The sequence below is a fragment of the Nelumbo lutea genome, chromosome 3, assembly GCF_056320005.1.
Source record: "Nelumbo lutea isolate HS-2025 chromosome 3, American lotus-T2T, whole genome shotgun sequence".
NCBI classification, from domain to species: Eukaryota; Viridiplantae; Streptophyta; class Magnoliopsida; order Proteales; family Nelumbonaceae; genus Nelumbo; species Nelumbo lutea.
The window spans coordinates 67,675,410-67,696,805 of NC_142686.1; the positions used below are offsets into that span (position 1 = coordinate 67,675,410).

At 39.5% G+C, this 21,396-nt stretch overlaps 1 protein-coding gene across 2 annotated transcripts; it reads left to right on the forward strand.

Annotated features, from left to right (window-relative positions):
- Positions 1–1,374: 1,374 nt before the first annotated feature.
- On the forward strand, positions 1,375–18,470 carry LOC148865416 (GDP-L-galactose phosphorylase 1-like). 2 transcript variants are annotated; one of them, XM_088974887.1, is made up of 8 exons: positions 1,375–1,803; positions 2,588–2,979; positions 12,584–12,702; positions 12,786–12,845; positions 12,937–13,167; positions 13,366–13,545; positions 17,558–17,812; positions 17,967–18,470. In XM_088974887.1, exons 2-8 carry the CDS (start codon positions 2,886–2,888, stop codon positions 18,159–18,161), a joined length of 1,134 nt encoding a protein of 377 aa, XP_088831013.1. In that variant the 5' UTR covers positions 1,375–1,803; positions 2,588–2,885; the 3' UTR covers positions 18,162–18,470. The 2 variants fall into 2 exon arrangements, with proteins under 2 accessions (XP_088831013.1, XP_088831014.1); XM_088974888.1 differs by having other exon boundaries at positions 1,717–1,817.
- Positions 18,471–21,396: the final 2,926 nt, after the last annotated feature.

Below are 21,396 nucleotides of genomic sequence, written 5' to 3' on the forward strand. Positions count from 1 at the left end.
GGGTCGCCAGGGGGACAGCAGTTTAGCAAAAGTTGTTTCGATAGGGAGTGGAAGAGGGACGTTCATGGCAGGAAGGTTTACGGGTGCCCCTGTTTGTGGCGCATTCAAGCTGGGGATCCCATTCACCGGAAGGGGGATGGTGAACTGTCCGATGCACACCCCGGGGACTTGGAGTTGTTCCCCGGTGGTGTTCGTCTCTGTGTCATGTCCGGCATTGCTGGAAGAAGCCATGAGTGTTGGAATTTTTGGAAGAAGAGGAAGTTATAAGAGTTTTAGAGGGAGGCTTTTAGAAGCGTTCCCACAGACGACACCAATTGATAGTGCACAATCCGGCTGGTCTTAGCTGTCAATGACCTTGCCTCCGACTGGAGCTGGTCTTAGCTGTCAATGACCTTGCCTCCGACTGGAGCAACAGGGAGCCTGAAACAGAGAATATGAGGAATCTCCGGGGAGGAACTCGGTGAGATTGCTCCGAAGCTCAAGTCAGTATTCTCTTGAAGGCAAGATAAAACCAGATGGCGCAAAGTTCACATACCTTGTTCTTGGGGGGCAGGGAGCCTTTTATAACCACCTCGCGCACTCACTCCTAAGCTTCTGTCAGGTCGGGTATGATTATCTCTACGCTCCTGCCAGTTCGGGTGTCATCACCTCTGCTAAGATAGAACCGCCACTGCTCTCTTTGTCGGAGCCGTCTCTGCAACTGGAGATGGTGGTAGCAGGTGGCGGTGGCAGGTGGCCGTTGGAGTGTGGCTGTCAAGCGTCAGATCCCAAGTCAGTCAGGTGCACCGCCCCTGGGTACGGACTCCTTCGGTGTCAGGCGAGGTACTGTTGTTCAGTTTGGCGTCTTGGAGGCGAAGTGCTGGAGTGCTGAGCGGGGTGAAGTCTTGAGTTCGGATAGGGGAGTGACCCGAACTGTCATGGGACGGGCCAGTTCGGGTCGTTGCCTTGTGTGAGGCTCAGGGCCAAAGGGAGAGTTCGGGCTCCTTGTAGGGAGTTCGGGCTCCTAGTAGGGAGTTCGGACTGCTGGTTCCTCCCTTCGGTGCTTGCGCTTTGGGCGCGCTGTTGTGCCGAGCTGTTGCCTTTGCCACGTGTTGAGTGATTACGAGGTCGGGTCAAATCTTCCTTCATCAAGCTTCAACCATGTCTTTGCAGTAGTAGCAATATAATATTGTCTTCTCGAGCGGGTTCAGATCTGTAAATGTTAGAAAACTAATGAGAAAAAACACACATATATATGTATATATATATGACACGCAGTGAATGCACCTCCGTTAATTCTTCTCTTGCCCAAAAGCGTTTCTTCTCGATACCCCTCCATTCGAAACCCTTGGTGTCAGCCCCCTTTTGTAATCCACTCACCCGACGCCGACAGGTATGTCAAGTGTTCTGTAAGTTTTTCTCCCCACATAAATGAGAGAAAAACTTACAGAACACTTGACATACCTGTCGGCGTCGGCCGGCGGAACTCGACCAGGTTAATCTTTAGTGAGTGGATTACAAAAGGGGGCTGACGCCAAGGGTTTCGAATGGAGGGGTATCGAGAAGAAACGCTTTTGAGCAAGAGAGGAATTAACGGAGGTGCATTCACTGCGTGTCATGACACGCGTCGTATTCCAATTTTTTTGGACGTTTTTGGGGGGGGGGGGGGCAACTGGGCAAGTATGTGGAGCCGTGGGGGGCAGATGCGAACCCTATGCATAGATAAGACTCGTAGACCAGAAGACGTCAGAGTGCCAAAGAGCGAGAGAGATCGAGATAGAGAGCGCCATCCAAGACCTGCTCTGCATTCTGCGAATATCTTGGGTATATCTCTTTGCGTAGATGCAAATTCTTTATTTTCTTGATCCTGATTCGATCGATCTATACTATCTTTTATTTTAAATTGTTCTGTTTCTTTTTTCGTCTCGATTAACTAATTCGTTTGAAAGATTGGGTATATCTCGTTTTACTTTTTGCGATATTTTGCGTTTCTTTGTGCTGGTTCTAATCGGAACTATTAAGGAATAGGTATTTCTTTTTTATGATCCGAAATCGCTGTTTGCTTTCGGGGATTGAATCAATTGCGTGTTTCTTTTTGGACTTGGTTGAAAAATTGCGTTTTAATTGAAGTTTCCCCCCATATTTGTTGCTTTGAGTAAGGGAAAACTTTGGGGGCCTACAGCCTGGTCTGTAGAGATTATAATGTAAACTTTGAAGAATTTTGGATTACTATGCGTTATATTGAAGCGATTGCTTTTGAGTTTTATCTTTGTTATATTCTTTTCTTTTTAAGTTCTGAATGGCAGTTTCTATTCCTATATGTTTTTTTTAAGGTAGAAATTTTATATAAAGACTAGAAGATTAGAGATTACTGTTAAAATACCAATTATTCAGTAGGTAGGTTGATGAAAGTTTTGAAGCACTAAATTGCTTTCTGCCCCAGTTGTTTGGTTTGCAGTGTTGTTTCTATGCGGATTTTTTGTTGCTCGAGAAAGTCTTGGTGTTATCTTGTTGGATAAAATCCATCCCGATTCTCTATATTGAGGGAATCTGTCATTTCCTTTGAGGACTGAATCAAATTTCGTTGTTTCTTTGAATATTTTTTCAGGCTCCAAGGGGAATTGCTGGTCCGGTTGGGGCTGGCTTCTGTAAGTTCATCACGGCTCTAATAAAAGTAACACGTGTTGTTGACAATCGTAAAAGGGAAAAAGAATGCTTTCAAGCTTTCCCTAAGTTCTTGATTGCTTCCCCGTCGTTTCACGGTGGTCGAGGTGCCCTACCTTCAGCTGGTGGGCATCCGGCTGATCTGACTTTCCTTGCTGGTGGGGGGTACTGAGACGTCATCCTCGACTCCATTTCTTTTCAATTTATTTGTTTTGAATTAGACAAGCTTTATCTGTGTAAGTATGGTCACAGTCAAGCAATTTGAAGACGACCTCTGTTTGTGGAAGTATATTGCTGCTCCTGAGCAGCCTAAATGCCCCTGGCTTCCTCTGAAAGGTTAGATCCCCTTATTTTGTATTAAGATCATTTTGCAATCTGTAGTGCTTCTTGCTATATGAATAGTTCTTTTTGATTTTCTTCTACACGAGGGGTAAAGATAAATTGTGAGTCTTCTTCATGGGGGGATTATTGTGGAGTTGGTTGGCTTTCATTCTTATTATCTGTCAATTTACATATTAGACTAAGTATATGTTTGGTATCGATGCTGCAGATGTGTGGGTTAGAAGACACCGTTTTCTCAGAAAATAGTGTTCTTTTTTTTGTTTGCAATCGTTGCTGCCAGATAGGATGTTTTGTGGAGCAACAACAACTTTTTCTGTTTGGTACCAATGCTCTAGGAAATGTTTTCATGTACCCATTATCCAATGCCACATCATTGTCACATCACTGTACTGTTGGCAGCAGCTCCAGGAAATGCCAAATTTGGCATTGCTCCAAGCCATGTCTTCCTGATTTCCGAGGCGTGGTTTGGAGTACCGTTTTTTATGGAAAAATGGTTCCAAACAAATGCCTGTTTCTCGGAACACTTTTTTTCTGGCATGGCGCTGATGTGGCACCATTTTCTGGAGCAACGGCAACGGTGCCAAACAGACACTAAGGGTATATATGTAAGTTGTTATGTGCTAAAAGAAAATTCTATCATAATGTTAGCTATATGACCTGGTTAGGATTTCCTTTTGCTAGATAAAGTTTTCCTGGGGTATTTTGCTAATTACCTTATACTTTTTAATCTTTGTTATTATTATTTTTTTAATTTTATTTCATCATGTCCAAGATCTAAATGTGAATTTATTTTTTGAAAATGAAATTATGTAGAAACTTTAATTGTTGAGAATCATTGGATTGCTAATTAGCATAGATGTTTTAGAAGAGATTTTTCTGCTATTTTTAATGCTAAAACTATACATATATTAATTGAAATTGTTATGGAAGAATATCCATGTTGACATTTTAGTGGGAAACTTGCAATGGCAAATGGATTGTTCTTACTAAATTGATACCATTAGGATTTGTTATAATAGGAATTGAAGCTGTTTTTAATGGCTATATTAAATGGTCAATCATGAGGGTGGGCCTTGGTGCAATGGTTGGGATGCTCCATTGCAACCTGAATAACTGGGGTTCAAATCTTGGAAACAGCCTCTCTCTAGGTGCAAGGGTAAGGCTGTGTATATTTTTCCCTTCCTAGACTCTGCATTGGCGGAGAGCCTTTTGCTTTACGCTGTCCTCTTTTTTTTTGCCAAGTGGTCAATCATGATTTTGGAGCTTGGAGCTACATTATATGCCAGCTATATGTCCCTTGTGGAAGGTGGGCCCCTTCCCTGATAACGGATAGAATTTCTAAGACATTTCTTGCCATCAATGATTTGAAGAAACATAGCAACCTTAGATAAAAGTTGATATGATTGGTGGGTGGTACTATTGCCATCCAAATGGACCTTTAGATCTGTCTGTTCTATGAATTCAGTAACGACTGCATGAATGCATACTAGAAAGAAACCCTATCACCTCTATAGATAAAAACAATAATTAAACAAGGCAATAACAGCTTTAGAAATCTCCATGGTACGATTGTGATGATAGAGGTTTGCCACTAGCGTCCCATCCATCACTTTGAATTTTCGATTAGTACTTATACTTTGGGCCTGCCTAGTGCCACTTTGGTCCCCAAACTTTAAAATGCAATAATTCAGTACCCGAATTTTTAAAACGTGATAATCTAGTATTTGCTGTTAACTAGTTGTTAACCAGTTGTCAATTAGTACTTGAAAAAGACATAAATGTTCTTCGATTGTCATCTAATTTTCTTTATCAACCATCTAAATGTTGACAAAAAATTAACAGTCCCATATCCTTGCTTGTTCCATTCAAGAAGGTTGGGGTCACGTTTGTGTGGGCATTCTGGTGACCCCAACTAGGAGTGGATTCAAGCTGAATAGTACGAGGCTTGAGCTCAGTTCGCCAAAGTAGTACAAGGCTCAAGCTCGAGTTTCAGCTCAGCTCGAGTCAAGAACTTGTAAGTTCGAGGTCGATTTGAGAAAAAAGTATTTTATAAAAATAAAAAATTATAATATTTTTATTATATATATTATTTTCTAGAAGTTTATATATATATATATATACACACACACACACACATATATATATATATATATATATATATATATATTTTTTTTCGAGCTCGGCTCATTTATTAATCGAGACTATAAATTGGGCTCGAGCTCGGCTCATTTATTAATCGAGACTATAAATTGGGCTCGAACTCGGAAATCGAGCCGAATCGAGCTCGAGTAGCTCGTGAAGAGCTCTGCTCATGGCCACCCTTAACCCCAACTTTTTTGAATAGAAGAGACAAAGATTTGGGACTGTTACTTTTTTGTCAATGCTTGGATGGTTGATTAAGAAAATTAGATGACACTTGAAGGGCATTTGTGTCTTTTTCAAATGTCGCTTAACGGTTGAGTAACAACCAGTTAACGGCAGATACTGGATTGTCACGTTTTGAAAGTTCGAGTACTGAATTGCCTTATTAAAGTTTGGGGACCAAAGTGACACTAGGCCCAACGTATAGGGTATTAATCAGGAATTTTTTTAATAATTAATATAAACAAAAGGAATTCTACCTGCAGCTTGGGAAAATACATTTTAGATTATACTAGGAAAAAATGCCAGTTGTTTAGGCAATGATTTAGTAACGTGGAAGTAACTAGTAAGTGAAGCTGACAATAGAACTTCAGGGAATAATGATATTTTAGAAACCTTGGAGTTTTTTCCTTTTGGAAGGCATAATCAGAGAAGCAATGAGATGGACTTCGCACTAGCAAGGAGATGGAGGAGACTCCTGAAGATTGAGCCTAAAAACGTATGTTCTGGAAGAAGTTTGGACGAGAAGAGAGTGGCGCTGAAGGTAGTAGAATTAGATAAGGGTTGTTGATGCTGGAAGGGAGATGCAAGAGTGAGCATGCGGATGCATCAAATCCAGAGAAGATTGGGAAAATAAATTAGTCAAAATGAACAAGGAAGTAACAGATTGGAAAAGTCTGGAAGAAGAGATTCAACAGATGTTGGAGATTTCAGAAGCGATGCAGATAATCCCCTTCGATGGACAGAAGGATCTGGTGTCTAGCCCCTACTCCTGGTCGGATTTTGCATCTGTCTCGGCAGTAACAAAAAAAGGGCTAGCAGTGGTAGGACAATGGTCGCCAAGTTGCAATGAGAAATCTGTAGAACCAACGACCTTTATTGAAATGAAAATTTTAGGGTTGCCATTCCATTTGTGTCAGATGAAATATTCACCAGAATTGCAAAGATGTCTGGTGGAGAGTTGATGCCTGTGGATGCATCAAATCTTCGTGCAGCATCAATCAGGGTGAGTGGAGCAAGCCAAAATTTATCCTAAGATCCGTAGAAATTTTCTTGGTTGGTCTGGCGTACAAGGTGTGGATTGCTACCTCTGTGGAAACTCGGTGGTAGAAGGGCAGGATGGAGAAGATCATGCTGATGTGGCCAAGAGAGGACCTTGAGGTGACCTTGAAAAGGGGGAAAAGAGAGGGAGATGGAAAGTTTCACAAAGAAGGAAACTGAAAAGGCTGGGAACGGGAAATACGCAACCCAGATTACCTCTGAGTGTGGAATTTCGAAACAACGATTCAAAAGGCAAAACAACTATTTTCAAATCTTATGCTCAGGTGGTAAAGTATTCGAAGGATGAAGGATGAAGGATGAAGATGGGTAGACTCCAAATCAAATGGTAGGTTAGGGGTGGTGACAGGTGGTAGAAAGGGATGAGATAAAATTGGTGGGCCTCCAATTGGGCTGGCCTAGCCACGACATGTGCTAAGTAGACAGGCTAACTGGGTGGTAAAAAGGGGCTTTGATGGGCCTCATGGTATATATTAAGGCCAGGCCCAGTAGACTTAAGCCTGAATAGGGGGCCAAAGTTGAGGTCAGGTGATACTTAAGTGATCACGTGATTGGTAAGAGGAATAGAAAGACAAGGGACCAAAATACTGGTGTATCATCGTCCCAAAACAAAGTCTCAAATAGAAGGGTTGAACTTTTGAAGGCGGAGTATGGGTCAAGGTTTGCTTGGATGCCAAGAATGGTTTCATGTTCTACCAGTCTATAGAAGCCAAATCTAAGGTATAATCGGTAAAAGAATAGGGATGAGACAGTGGATTTTGGGTGGATAAGTCTCAAGCAAGAGAGCACAGAAAAAGTGAATAGTTTTGAATGATCCAGATACGGCAGTGTTCAAAGCAATTACTAGTCACAGATGGTAAAGGAGCAGAAGAAGGTGTGAGGCTGCTATTCGATGAAGAATTCTCTACTTCACATCCTTGGTTCTTAGGTCAGTTTGGAAAAGTCGAAGGAAATTAGATACTAGGTCTGGTGAAGTGAACTCCAAGTCAGAGAACAGGGGAGAACCGTGTCCAAATCGAGACCAAGAACAAGGTGTTTATACTTTATAGGGCCTGCGAAGAAAACCCAAAACATACTAGTAGAGTTACAGACTGCCCTTGTTCCCTAGCTAATTGCCCAGAGGATGATGTTGAAGGTATTAACCACAGGTGAGCTAATTGTCCAGAGGAAGTGAACCCCTGTTTTGACTGCGGTTTGTGGTAAATGTTCCTTCTACTTTTGTGTGTTGTGCCTAAGGTCAGATGAACCCAACCTTGCAGTCTGCCTATCTGCGTGATCAGGGGCAAGAAACAAAGGTGATTGGAGATCTGTCAATGGAAAGTGTAGACAGAGAACTAGGGAGCAATACTTGGGAATTGATTATGGAGTTATTTGAAATCTGGGTGGCCAAAGAGCTGGCTGAGAAGAGTGAAAGGGATGAGGAGTGTGGCACTCCAAGTCCTAGAAATCAGGAGGGAGGTAGGGTTAGTGAAAGGACAAAACTTGCTCTAAGAAAGGTAAAAGGAAAACAAAGAACAAGGGCCCTGAGAGAAAACAGAAGGGGAAGGAGAAGATAGAGCAGTCTAGTAAGTAGGAAGGTGAACTATTAAAGAAGAGAAAGAAATAGCTAAGTAAAGTGGGAAGGCTCAAGTGCGAGGTAGATCATGATAAGGGTAGTGTTGGAAGGAAGGAGAGGAAGAAGTAGGGAGTGGAAGGGTTTTTGATTAGGGTGAGTAGTTGGTTCTTGAATATGGAGGTGATAAGTTGGAATGTAAGAGGATCGGGAAGTTCGAGAAAAAGAGGGGTAATTAGGGATTTGTTGAGGAGAGAAAAGCTAGATATTGTTTTAGTTCAAGAGTCTAAGCTAACAAAGCTGGATACAATATGGGTGAGGAGTATTTGGTTAGTTAGAGACAAAAGCTGGGCCTATTCATAGTCTTGGGGAGCTTCAGGGGGAATCATAATGTTGTGGAAAAATGCAGAGTTGGAGTGTGTTGAGGAGATAATTGGGAAATACTTGGTGTCGATAAAACTGAGAGGAAGGTAGATGGGTGGGGATTGGTATTAACTAATGTGTATGGTCCCACCTCTTATAGGGAAAGGAAGGGACTTTGGGAGAAAATAGCAGTAGTTAGAGGTTTATGGGATGGCCCTTGGTGTTTGCGGAGGGATTTTAATGTAATAAGATTCTTGAGTGAATCAAATAACCTAGGCCATAGGATCAGATCAAGTATGAGAAAGTTTGGCCTCTTTGTAGAAACTTTTGGATTAAGGGACCTACCTATTCAAAAAGAAAATTTTACTTGATCAAATTTCAAGAGGTCCTCATTTGTTGCAAATTAGACATGTTCCTCTTCATAAATGACTGGGAAAGGGAATGGAGGGGATTAACAGTCACAGCCTTGCTAAGACCTCTTTCAGACCATTGCCCAATTAGCTTGGCCCAAGAGAGGGTGGAAAGTGATCCTTGCCCTTTCAGATTTGAGAACATGTGGCTACTTCACCCTGGTTCTTTACCAAAGGTAAAGGAGTGATGGGAGGAGGATCAAGTAGAGTATAGATGGAAGGGATACAAATTCTACAAGAAGTTACAGGTGCTGAATGCAAGAATCAAGATCTGGAATAAAGATGTTTTTGGGAAGATTGAGAAAAAGAAACAAGAGATCCTCAGTAAACTAGAGGAGTTGGATGGTTTGGAGGCTGAAAGAGTCTAGAAAGATAGGAAAGAAAGATGGAAGTTAAAAAAAGGATCTAGAAGAAATTCTAACAAAAGAGGAGGTTAACTGGAGATAGAAATCCAGATGTAAGTGGCTAAAGGAAGGGGACGACACAGGATACTTACATGAGTTCCATCAGGTGGCAAATGGTAGAAAAAGAAAGAATTCAATTTTGAAGCTAGAACGGAATGGACAAATATTGACAAGAGATTATGACATAGCACAAGCCTTTGTGAATCACTTCAAAACATTACGATTGTCTGAGAAGCTCAAGAGAAGGTTTAGAGGATCTGGAATGGAGGGCTGGGAATAGGGAACTATCGGATACTTTGGAGAAGAATTTTTATTTTCAAGAAGTGAAAAATGCACAGCTTTTTCAATGGATCAATCTAAAGCCCCATGGCATGATGGTTTTACTATGACATTCTATCAGGATTGTTGGGAGGTTCTGAAGGCTGAAGGGTGACTTAATGGAAATGTTTGAATAATTCTTTGAGAGGGGCAAATTTAATTCAGGAGCAAATGCAACGTTCATTGCTTTGATTCCAAAGAAAGGGGATGCAGTTTAGCTGAAGGACTTTAGACCTATAAGTTTGGTGGGAAGTATGTATAAAATTATATCTAAGGTATTGGCCCTCAGAATACAAAGTGTACTCCCTTCACTGATATCATCAAATCAAGGGGCCTTTGTTTCCAGGAGAGAAATTGTGGATCAAATTTTCATTGCCAATGATTGTGTAGAGTATAGTAAAAGGGAAAAGCAAAAGGAGCTGATCTACAAGTTGGATTTAGAAAAGGCTTATGACATGGTAGATAGGGAGTTTCTTACTTAAGGAAATTGTAATTGAAAGGGCTTTGGAGAAAAATGGTATAGATGGGTGAAGGGATGCATCTCCTCATGTCTTTTTCAACTCTGGTGATTGGAGTAGCTAGGGGTTTTCCCTTGCCCCCTTTTCTTTTCACTTTAGTGGCTAATGTTTTGAATGATATGACTGTAAGAGTAGATGCTAACAATTTACTTAAGGTTTGGAGAGTTGGAAGAGGGGAAGTGGTGGTCACACATCTACAGTTTGTAGATGACATCATTTTATTTTGTGAAGGGAAAACAAAAGAGCTTATAAATCTAAAGAGGCTTGTTAATAAGTTTGAGAGAACATCCAACTATAAAGTAAATTGGGGCAAGAGCTGTGTGGCAGGAGTGAATCTAGGAGTGAAGAGGTGGATCTTCTAGCTAAGATTTTGGGGTGTGAAGTGGGGGGATGGCCGTTACAATACTTGGGGCTACCTTTGGGAAGGCATCCAAATTCAAATAGCTTTTGGTACCCAATGATTGAAAGATTTACCAAACGATTGGCAAGTTGGAAGAGAAACTACATTTCATTGGGGGGGAGCGTAGTAGGATAACTTTCATTAAGTCGGCATTGGATAATTTACCTGTGAATTTCCTATCTACCTTCAGAATACCAGTGAAAGTGGCAAACCAACTAGAGAACATTATGTTGGACTTCTTGTGGGAACTAGGGGGCATTAAGAAGGATCGCCTAGTGAAGTGGTAGGTGGTTTCTAGAAGTAGAGATGGTGGAGGTCTGTGGAGATTGCTGATGGAACAGGATAGACTATGGCAAAGAGTGATACACTTACACAGGTTGCCTTCTCATTGTTCTCCTTGGAAAACTATTCATAGTATTTTGCCTTCTATTCTTCCTTCAAATTTGATGCTTGTGCAAGAAACAAAGTGCAATTTTGGGAAGATGTTTGGGTTGGAGAGAATCCCCTTAGTGATAGGTTATCTTCAATTTATTCACTCTTAGAGAATAAAAGAGAAGCGGTCTCGTCGGTTTTTATTGATAATTCATGGGACTTGGGATTGAGGAGAGGGCTAAGAGAGTTGGAAATGGTGATGATGGATGAACTTGTTTCTCTTTTAGGGTCGACCATTTTGGATCAATCTAGTTCGGATAGTAGAATTTGGAAACCATCCATTCTTGGTGTGTTCACTTCTGCATCTTTCTATAATGTTCTTCAGTCAATAAACCTTGTGGGGAACTTTCTTTCAAAGGAGGTATGATATAGTCATGTACCTCCAAAAATTTGGGCTTTTTTCCGGGAGATGGTATGACAAAAAATCAATACTCTGGATGTGTTTCAAAAAAAGAGGCCAAATTTTTGCCTCTCACCCCATGTCTGTAGGTCTTTGGTTCTGGCGAGACGATTACACACTTATTTCTCTCCTGTCCTTCTGTACTTTTTATTTGGACTTGGTTCTCTCTCAGGTGGACCCCTCCCTTGGACATGGTGAGCTTATTTAACCCAATTCTTTTCAGACAACCAAAAAGGCATGGAAGATTATGTAGAGAGCCACAAGAGCAGCTATTCTCTGGTTAGTTTGGGAAGAAAGAGATAACAGGATCTTTAATGGAGTGGAGAAATCCAAGGAGGAAACTGTTGAAAGAATATCTATTAGGACCATTCACTGGTTGAAATCAATTGATTTGTTTAAGGACTTCTCAGCTGAGGACATATACAGAAATTGGAGTGAGGTTGCAGCTAAAACTTCTCTTAGGCCTATTGTGCAGGAAGTGTGGTCCCCATCAACAGAACACAGAATAAAGTTGAACTTTGATGGGAGCTCTAGAGGCAACCCTGGACCTTCGGGTAAAGGGGGAGTATTCAGAGATGGAAATGGTAAAATTGTTGCTATATTTTCGGGACATATTGGAGTTGGTGACTCTAAATTGGGGCTACACCAACTAGAGATAGAAGGAGACTCTAAATTGCTAAGGATGAGCTTGGAAGGAGTACAAATGCAAATATGTAAAGTGCAAAACCTTATATTTTGTATTATTTTTTATGTATTTACGCTGTACATATTTGCATTTTTACTCTTTCCAAACTGAGGCCTAATTAATTGGATGAAGTCAGGCAGTTGGGGAGCCTGGATACATAGACATGTCATAAGGGAAATTTTCAGCATCACAAGGGAGATTGTGGCTTTGTTCAAGTGGACAAGAAGGTCAGCTAATGGACTAGCTGATACCTTAGCTAAACTAGGGATTATGAGGGAGAATCTATTCTGGGCAGAGCGGTAAAAAAGGATTGTAATGGGCTCAACACTCTCTTTCAGGGGTTGACCGTTAAATATGTTATTTCTTTAACTTTGCTTTAATGAAGCTGCTGTTTCCAATCAAAAAACAAAAAGAAGGCAATGTCAGTCATATGGCATAAAGATAATGAAGGAATTCTCTGAACATGGTTGAACTAAATTTGTTCTATTAGTTAAGAGAATAAGGGAGGCTTCTGTTTTCTGTGTGACACAGAAAAAACGACTTCTAAACATCTCTGCTCAACTGCTAACATGTTAATCCTAGAATGTCGTCTTTAAAGATCGCAACATGACACTTTAATTTGGTGTACCTACTGGTCTTGGCTATCACTTATTCAAATGATTCGCTCTATTCTTAAACTTGTGAATATTTTGCCAGGCATCAAGGTCCCTCTTTATTGGTTGGGTAGCCACTCTGCTGTGGACAATGGTATCCCAGTGGATTTTTCATGCATTCCAGAAGAGCAAAGCTTATTGGATTCTCTTCTTCTTGCTCAGGTGTATGTTTATAAGAGTATTTTCTACCCCAAAAAGTTAGTGTCAAATCTTGTTTCTTAGCTTTACTATTCTTCTACCTGCAGTGGGAAGACCGCACCTGGAAAGGTCTATTAAGATATGACATTACAACCTGTGAGATGAAGGTGATCGTTTTAGTTTGTAGTGTATCTTATTCCATTTTCTTTTTAATTAGAAGATGAAGCAAGTGGCCTAAAAGTTTGAGGACCAGTGCAGGTTATTGATGGTAAGAAAAAGTTTATTGCTCAGTTCAATGAGGGATATCTGAACCCTTTTCCAGAACTTGAGGAGAGTAAATTCTTCAAGAAAGAAGACCATCTTAAATTTAACTGTATGAGAATGCAGAGGGAGGCACTGCTCTTTTGTGTTAAAAGTGGAGAGAAAACAAATCCCGAGTTTGTTCATTCATCTACAATTCCTAATGATGCTACCCTGGTTATTGTTAATGTAAGCTTAAAGTGATTTTTGAACACTTTTTTTTTTTTTTTGATATATTGTAACTTCTATTGTTATAGCAAATGTGAAATGCCTTACATGACAATTAAAAATTAGTTGTCATGTATATTGCTGAGAACAGAGATTTCTTCTGCCTGAGGTATGTTTTGAAGGTCATTGATACACTGTTTCTATCTGAATGTTTTCAAGGTCAATCCTGTTGAGTACGGCCATGTATTCCTGGTACCATGTGGCATTAACAGCCCCTCACGGTGCATGGATTCAAGATCGTTAGAGATGGCGATTCGGGTTGCTGTTGAAATAAACAATTGCTGTTTTCGTGTTTCCTTTGACTACTCTCCGTCAAATGCTAGTAGTTTATACTTCCAGGTAAATAGGGTAACCTTGTATTATATATTTTCTTTTCTAAGCTGCTAAAATTATCACCGTTAATGTAAGTCTTGCCTTTGAAATTGTTCTGTTTAACTTCTGAATTTTGTAAAAATTTATCAGAGACCGCTACAAGTTCATAGTTATTATATCTATTTAACGTGCTGATACCATGCTTTTATGCTTAATGTTTTCCTTTTTACTTGTTAAAGCTTATTATCAGTTTTCCTATGTATATATTGCCAAGCTTAATTAAGTTTATAACATTCATGTATTTTAGAGTCTTCCATAAAATGTATACCCTGTTAGTTTTTGTGCAGTATCAAGTGACATACCCAATATGTGTATTACATGTTACGGTCTGCATAGTGCATACATGGGTGTTTTGGTACCATAGGTGAAAAGAAGAGTGTATTCCTGAAAAGAAGGGTGTTTTATTTATCAAACTTATTTTTGTTTCATATGATGGATATATAAAATTGGAGATATACCCAATTTTTCTACAATTTTTTTTTGTTTTGCTATGTATTATATTTTCATTTATTTATGAAATCTTGGGTTGACTCATTTGACGAGACTTCTGCTTTTCTTTTTGTTTTACAAATATTGCAAAGAAGGTGCTTTTCTTTTTACGTTAGACAAGTGTTAGACGAGACCTCTTCTCCTTTCCCACTTTTTCATGCCAAAATTGTGAGACCCCACTTCCCAAAGATTGAGAACTTAAATACCAGCTTTTCCCCATCCCATCTCCATGATATCACGCAAACCAAATGTGGGAAGGGAAGAATATTCAAGAGTATTTCTTTTTATCCCTCGACTTGCCATAAACCAAATGTAGCCTTTAGTGTTAGGTGTTGTCTTTGTTTTCTGGAACTTGGTTCAGTTTATTGAGCTGTTAAGTAATCATCTAGATTTTATGAGATCATATTAAAGGGGAAAGGGCTTCCTTGGCGTTTTGATATATTCTACTCATTGTCTGACTAGGGATTTTTTACACATGGATTTCTGAAATGGCAACTCCAGTATTCTGAATCATCTATATAGTAGGGAAGCATGTTGATTTCTCTACATAAATAGACCATGAAAGTCGCGGCTCTGATTGATGCTGAAGTAAATGATCTTTGAATGACGAAACTAAGAATCACAGGGGTGACGCCAGATCAGATTCCTTGATCAATCCAAGTCTTTGTTGATGGAGCTTGGTACAAGGTGTGGGTAGCAATGGGACCTGAAGCGTCGTTGTGGAGGCTGCAGCAAGAGGTTGAAGATGACACTGATCTGGCAAATGGTGGTATACGTGGAGGAAGAAGATTGGGTGGTGAGGAAATTTGATCAGAGGAGATTTATGTGGGAAGTGAATAGTCAAAAGTGAGGAGGAAGCTCGAGGGTCACTTGGGAGGGGAATTAAAGTTAAATAAGATTGATGTTAAAGGACAAAAAGGGCCATGTTAGACCCAATTAGGGGTAGAGGCAGTTCAAATGAGGAGAAGATTTTGGGTAATTTGGGTGTTCCCTCTGAACGAGTTGGAAGGAGCCTTGCTCTTATTAGCAACTCGTTCAAAAATCCCAACGAGTTTGCTCTACGCCAAGCCGAGAATCAGTTTCTTGGTATTTTGAAATCCGAAATTTCTGGGTCGATCTGAACCATACCAGATTTGAATCCCTAATCTAATTTCAGTCCAGCTGGTAGACCAGCTGATTCACTTAATCTAATTTCAGTGAGCCTCAGCCCCTGCCCCTGCCCATTCTACTTTCCCATGTGAGCCTCCATAAATATCATACGTTTCTCCTCGTGCATTCGTCACCGGAATTCGAAGCATCTCCTCCAAAGTCTTCCCAGCTTCCTTGCCAGTCTCCATGTCTACGCCCACCTGTGCGTATTCAGATACACGTGCCTCGCCACATGTAACCCTACCAACCACGTCACCATCTTCAACTTTCATCTTCCCAAACCAGAGCGACATTTCCACTTCTTACCCTGCCCATTCTACTTTCCCATGTGAACCTTCATTTTCATAATATCATACATTTCTCCTTGTGCAATCGACACCGGAATTTGAAGCATCTCCTCCAAAGTCTTCCCAGCTTCCTTGCCAGCCTCCATGTCTACGCCCACCTGTGCTTATTCAGATACACGTGCCTCGCCACATGTAACCCCACCAACCATGTCACCATCTTCAGCTTTCATCTTCCCAAACCAGATCGACATTTCCACTTCTGAGGCCACCCACATCCTTAGTTAAAGATTACTGCTTATTACGATGAAACCTAGGAAACTACCCTAGCTTCGCCTTGGTGCCTTGAATGGTGCTTTCTATTAGTTTCTCCTTGGATTTTGTAGAACCTTGAAAAATATAATTGTTCCTTTCTTCGCAAACCATCCACAAGGTTGCTGCTCTAGTGGTTCTCCACAAAAACCTTCCTCTCTTCTCGGTTGTCTAAGAAAGCTAGCATCAAACAGAGCTGCAACAAAAAGAGGGGACCACCTGCAACCAAATACTAGAAACAACATATGTAGTTTCGAAATTAACATTAATTTTGTGTAAGAGATATAAGCAAAAATATTATCTATATCAGTCCTCTGCATTTTTTTTTCCTGTGTTAATCAGATCAGCCAATTCTTGATTATGTTAGCTATGTGTAGGGATGACTTGACCGATCTAAACAAGTAATCTTCTAGATGGGCTTTGTCAATTCAATTTTGTACCCTCTATCTGCTGGGCATACTAAAACTTCATTTAAAAGAGCCATTATGCAGAATTCCTCTGGAAAAATAATGGTGTAAGTAGCTAAACTTGTTGATTTAAAGTTGGTAATTTTTGTTTTATTGAGGACAAGAAAAAATAGAGACCCTTGTTCTTTTAAAGGAATTGTGCTAGCTTTTTATCAGTATGTCGCTTGGTTTAGAAACTTTTATATACATCATTTATTGACCAGATATTAAGCAGACAAAGATGATTTGGGTTAATGACCTACTTATCTTTGTTGAGGGATGTTAGTTCTTGGGTGAGCAAGGAGGCATATGGAGCATAAAAAAAGTAAAATGTGAGAATTGATCAGTCTAAAACGTGTTCTTATTTTTCAATTAATGGGCTAGATTAAAAGTTGAAAATGTTTCTTCTATTTGATAGGAACAATGAAAAGTTTCCATTTATTCATTCTCTGTCTTTAGATGTTTGCTTCCAAAGAGCTTTTAAGAGTATCCAAGGCATTCTCCAATGAAATACCAATTGTGGCATTAAAATCAGATTCAGCTGACATTCTTTATGAGCCTGCCTGAACAGGAAATGAAGCACACGCCTTTTGTACATCCAAACTATCTATCCTCAATCTGTAATAACTTACTAGGTTGATAAAACATACCATTTTATCTGATTTCTATGTTGTTGATAAAAATAAAAGAAACATACTATTTTATCTTTTTTTTTTTTTCTGTTACACTTGCAAAACAGACTCTATCAGTTAAGGCATTCTTCCTGTGGAGACTTAAAATTCTGAACCTGGATGTCAATCTGTTAAAAGGCTAATATGAAGTAAATCAAATGGGAGGGGACAAGGTAGTTGGACAAGTTTAACCCTAACCCTTTGTTCCACCTTCTAAACTGCAATACCTCATTGCTTGAAAAAAAAGCCTTTTGGGGCATGCCTATGAGTTCCCGCTCTCTTTAGAAAGTCCCAAATCATTCAATTCAGTCAACTCTAGAAGCCAAGTAGAGCATGTAAGCAAGTATTTGTTCCACGTATTAGGTATTGTTATGTAGGATGATGTAATTTGTTTCTTGTCAAAAGACCAATGCAAATACTATATAATGAATTAGCTTATGTTTCATCGAATGTGGGATCCAAGGTTTGGCTACTTACCTATGTACAACTCCATTCTCATAAAACATGAGAGATCATGTATAATAATTACCGAGATTTCTCTATGTTTCTGAAAAACATGAAGTTCCATGTTATAGATAGGCTTCTAGCAGCTATAATGAAAATCTCAATGTCTCCCCTTGTACTGTAGGCTTGTTACTTTTCAAATCCCTTGCCCGTGGAGCTTATGCCAGTTGTTACTTTATGTGGTCCTTGGCAAGAGAGAGGCATGCATATCCAAGAAATCTTGAATTATCCTGTTAGGGTTCTCTCAGTCAAGGGCACTGGTACTTTGAAATCCCTGATCAAGGTGGTTGCAGAGATTTGCTCCAGTTTGCAGGAGCAGGAGATTCCATATAGTCTGTTGATGTCTGATCATGGCACAAAAGTGTTCCTGTTTCCTCAGGTAAAGCAGCCTAGCCTTTATAAACTGAAGCTTGAGATTTTGTTCCCATGGTTTGTCTTAGAAATGGAACCATAAATATTGGCAAATACCCCCTTAATTAGATTTTCCAGAGTGTTTTATTTAAATAGTGACTTGTGGATTGGATAAAATACAGCTGCACACGTTGGAAACCAGTGGCAGCCTTTCTGCTTGGGAGTGTGCAGGTCATGTTGTGTTTAAGGCGAGGTCTGGTTATGACGAAGCCACTGAGGAGGATGTGCTAAAGCGTTTGGGTGCTTTCTCACTCAATGATGAACAGTTTGGGCTAGTGAAGCAGCTTTGCTGCAATGTTGCATGTAAGCTTGCGTAATGGGGCCTACCTTACATATTAATGTATGAATTATAAATACAAATAACTATAAACATATTCCAGGGTGCTAGTTTGAGGACTTGGATGCTCAATAGTTTGAGTTGTCTGTGTTTAATAGGCCTATCTTTTTTTTTTTTTAGTATTTTCATGTTTGCACTTTAATACTCGGTAGCTATTTTTGCCCCTTACAAGCCCTCTGTTATTGTATCTACTCGTGAATGGTGAATCTGGCCTCTTGAGTTTGAAATTGCTATTTGATAGTGTATGCAGGACTTCTTACTAATAGGAAGATTTGTGCTTAAACTATCATTATGCGTTGTATTATTTAGATGTCTTTGTGGTAAAAACGTAATAAGTCATTAGCATATTAAGTACTGAACAAATGTAAAAAATGTAATAAAAAATATCTTTTGATTGTTGTCCAGTGGAGACCCTGCATTCAAACCCACTTTGATTAAGGAAAAAACAAAATATCAATTTCCAGGTCCCCCTCCCGCCCCAGAGGATGTGACCCTACCTTGTTTTGCTTATAGAACAGGCCAAATTGACAAGGTTTGATGGGTATGTGCTTGACATATGAATTAAGGTTTAAAGATTTATGAAAGTTTATGCTCTTAAAAAATCTTTGTTTTATGATTCACCTTTATCTCTCCCACGCTACACTACTTCCCAATCTCCTATATTCAGAAAATTTTCGAGGTCTTGCCTTTCAAAAATCGTGTAAAGTCTTTTCCCATAATGGGTTTGTATATGTTTTTCCAAAATTTCTGATAAGATGTTTATTTTGTACTATTGTATATTCTGTATTTGGTTTCAAAATTCAATTTGGCAATTAGTGATATCGGAAATTGAATAAACCTAAATTGGTCATAATGAGGGGTTTTTTACGAGAAATTTTATTTGGGAATTGGGTTTCTGTGAGTATTTGATTTTTTTTTTTTTTTTGTCTGTATTGGGTGGAGAGTTGGTATCAAGAGGTGGATATTAGAGATGAAGATAGAGACTAGAATGGGTGGTGGGTTTTGGAACGGTGAGGATAAAGTGAGCACTGTCGGGCCTGAGCTGTTGGGACTGACCAGAATTTGCAAAACAAGCTTACGAACCTCATCGAGGGATTTTCGGCTTGTTTTGTGACCATAATTGTAGGAATGCAAACTTTGGAGAGATCGAGATGGATATTGCAGATAGCCGAATGGGAAATGGAGAAAATAAAAACTAAGCATACCCCTATTGTTTGACCATTGTCTAACGTCATTCCTACTGTTTTGGTAAATAACCATTGCCGTTAAAATATTGATGGAAGGGCTGAAATGCCCATTTTATCCTTAACTTGAATGGGAAATTCCGCCAGTTTTGCAATGGCTTCCAAACCCTGCAACATGATTGTCTTCGGTCTAGTTTTTGCAGTAGATTCTGAAACTCTGTAAATCAACCGAAAGGATGAGTCTTCAGTTCGGGTTTGGTAGGCGATTCCGAAGTGTCAAAAGGCCATTTGGTTGCTCTTATCTGTAAGGTGCAAATTATCTACAGGTTTTAAGTTCTCTGAGGCATTCTTCCCTCAGGGAGGTCCTTTTACTCTCAGGTGTTAACTTGTCCGAGCCAAGCTCAAGTCCAACTTGCCCCCTATGGTCTATGGGCTCGAAGGTTCGGCTATATCTGAGCACTAATTGAGCATCGCAGAATATGAAAATGTTGTGGATTAACGATATAGTAGGTGGCTCCACCAATAGAGCTTCTACTAACTCCTGAACCGAGTATGAGTTGAAGCAGCGAGCGAGGAAACACCTTTCTTAATCTCTTGTAGGAAAAACACCTCCGTCTCGAGCGAGCAGCGATTACTTGCAGAGCCTTATCTTCTCCATTGTTGGCCCCATCCACTAATCAAGAAGTGGTAGAGACAGGGTCGCTGTAAATCATTGAAAAATCAACCTTAGATGCCAAGAAAAGCCCGTTCATGCCACTTTTCTCAAAGACGAGATCCATATCCTGATTGCCTTTGGACCAGAGGATTGAAGTTCTAGAGCAGAAGTTCCGGTTGCTGCACAATAAGGGCGAGAATTATAAGAAAATCAAGCTTTGCCAAAAAAAAAATGTCAACTTCTATGCTTTGACCTGCGTTAGAAATTTCGTTGGTCTTGTCAGCCTTTATGCTTTGACTCGGGTCAAAAATTCCGTTAGTCATGCCAGTCTCTACACTTTAACCCGCGTTAGAAAATTCATTGGTCATGTCAGCTTCTATGCTTTAACCCACAACAGAAATCCCGTTGGTAATGTCAATCTCTACGCTTTGACACACATCCAAAAATCCTATTGGTTATGCCAACCTTAATGCTTTGACCCATGTTAGAAATCTTGTTTGTAAATATTCTTACTTTGACCCGCACTAGTATTTTAATTAAGTAAATAGAGATGATATAAATGATAATAAAAAAATAAAGAAAAGAGAGAAAAGAAAAACAAAAAAGAGCAAAATAAAAAAAGAATGAATTAAAGAAGGATAAATAATGTCTAAAACTCTATAACAATTATTTCACATTGTGCTATGTCAAAGAGCAGTTATGGTATATTAATTTTAGGACCTCTATTAAAACTTGAAATTTGCTATTAAAATCTTTTAAAATGTTCTAAAATAACTAAAAAAAACTAAAGAATATTTGTTGGTATTTTGTGATTATGCTTAGCAAGAAGTTTGAACCTTTTGTCCTGCCTAGTCTTGATGATTGGTCTGTTTGTCTCTAACATGGTTTTCTTAGTGGCAAATTTACCCTCATTCTAAAAGATTTCTAATACCTAGGAGAGGTCGTTTTTCAAAAAAAAGGGTAATCAATTTTCACATTATGACTTGTTTATGATATGGTTTTCTTTGTGGCAAATGTGTCTTGATTCTGTAAGGTATCTGCTACCTAGGAGGGGTTGTTTTTCCAAAAAGTAAGTAGTTTTCACATTATGAGTCATTTTTAATATGTTTTTCTTTACGATAATTATGCCTTGATTTTGTAAGGTTTCTGATACCTAGGATGGTCACTTTGCCAAAAGTAATAGGTTCTCATATGATAAGTTGTGTTCATCGTTGTTTTCTACATGTTTTCTTTTCTTTACGACAAATATACCCAGATTCCGTAAGGTTTCTGATACCTAAGAGGGATCATTTTTCCAAAAAGTAAGTAATTCTCACATTATGAGTTGTTTTTGATATATTTTTCTCTATGATAATTGTGCCCTAATTCCGTAAGGT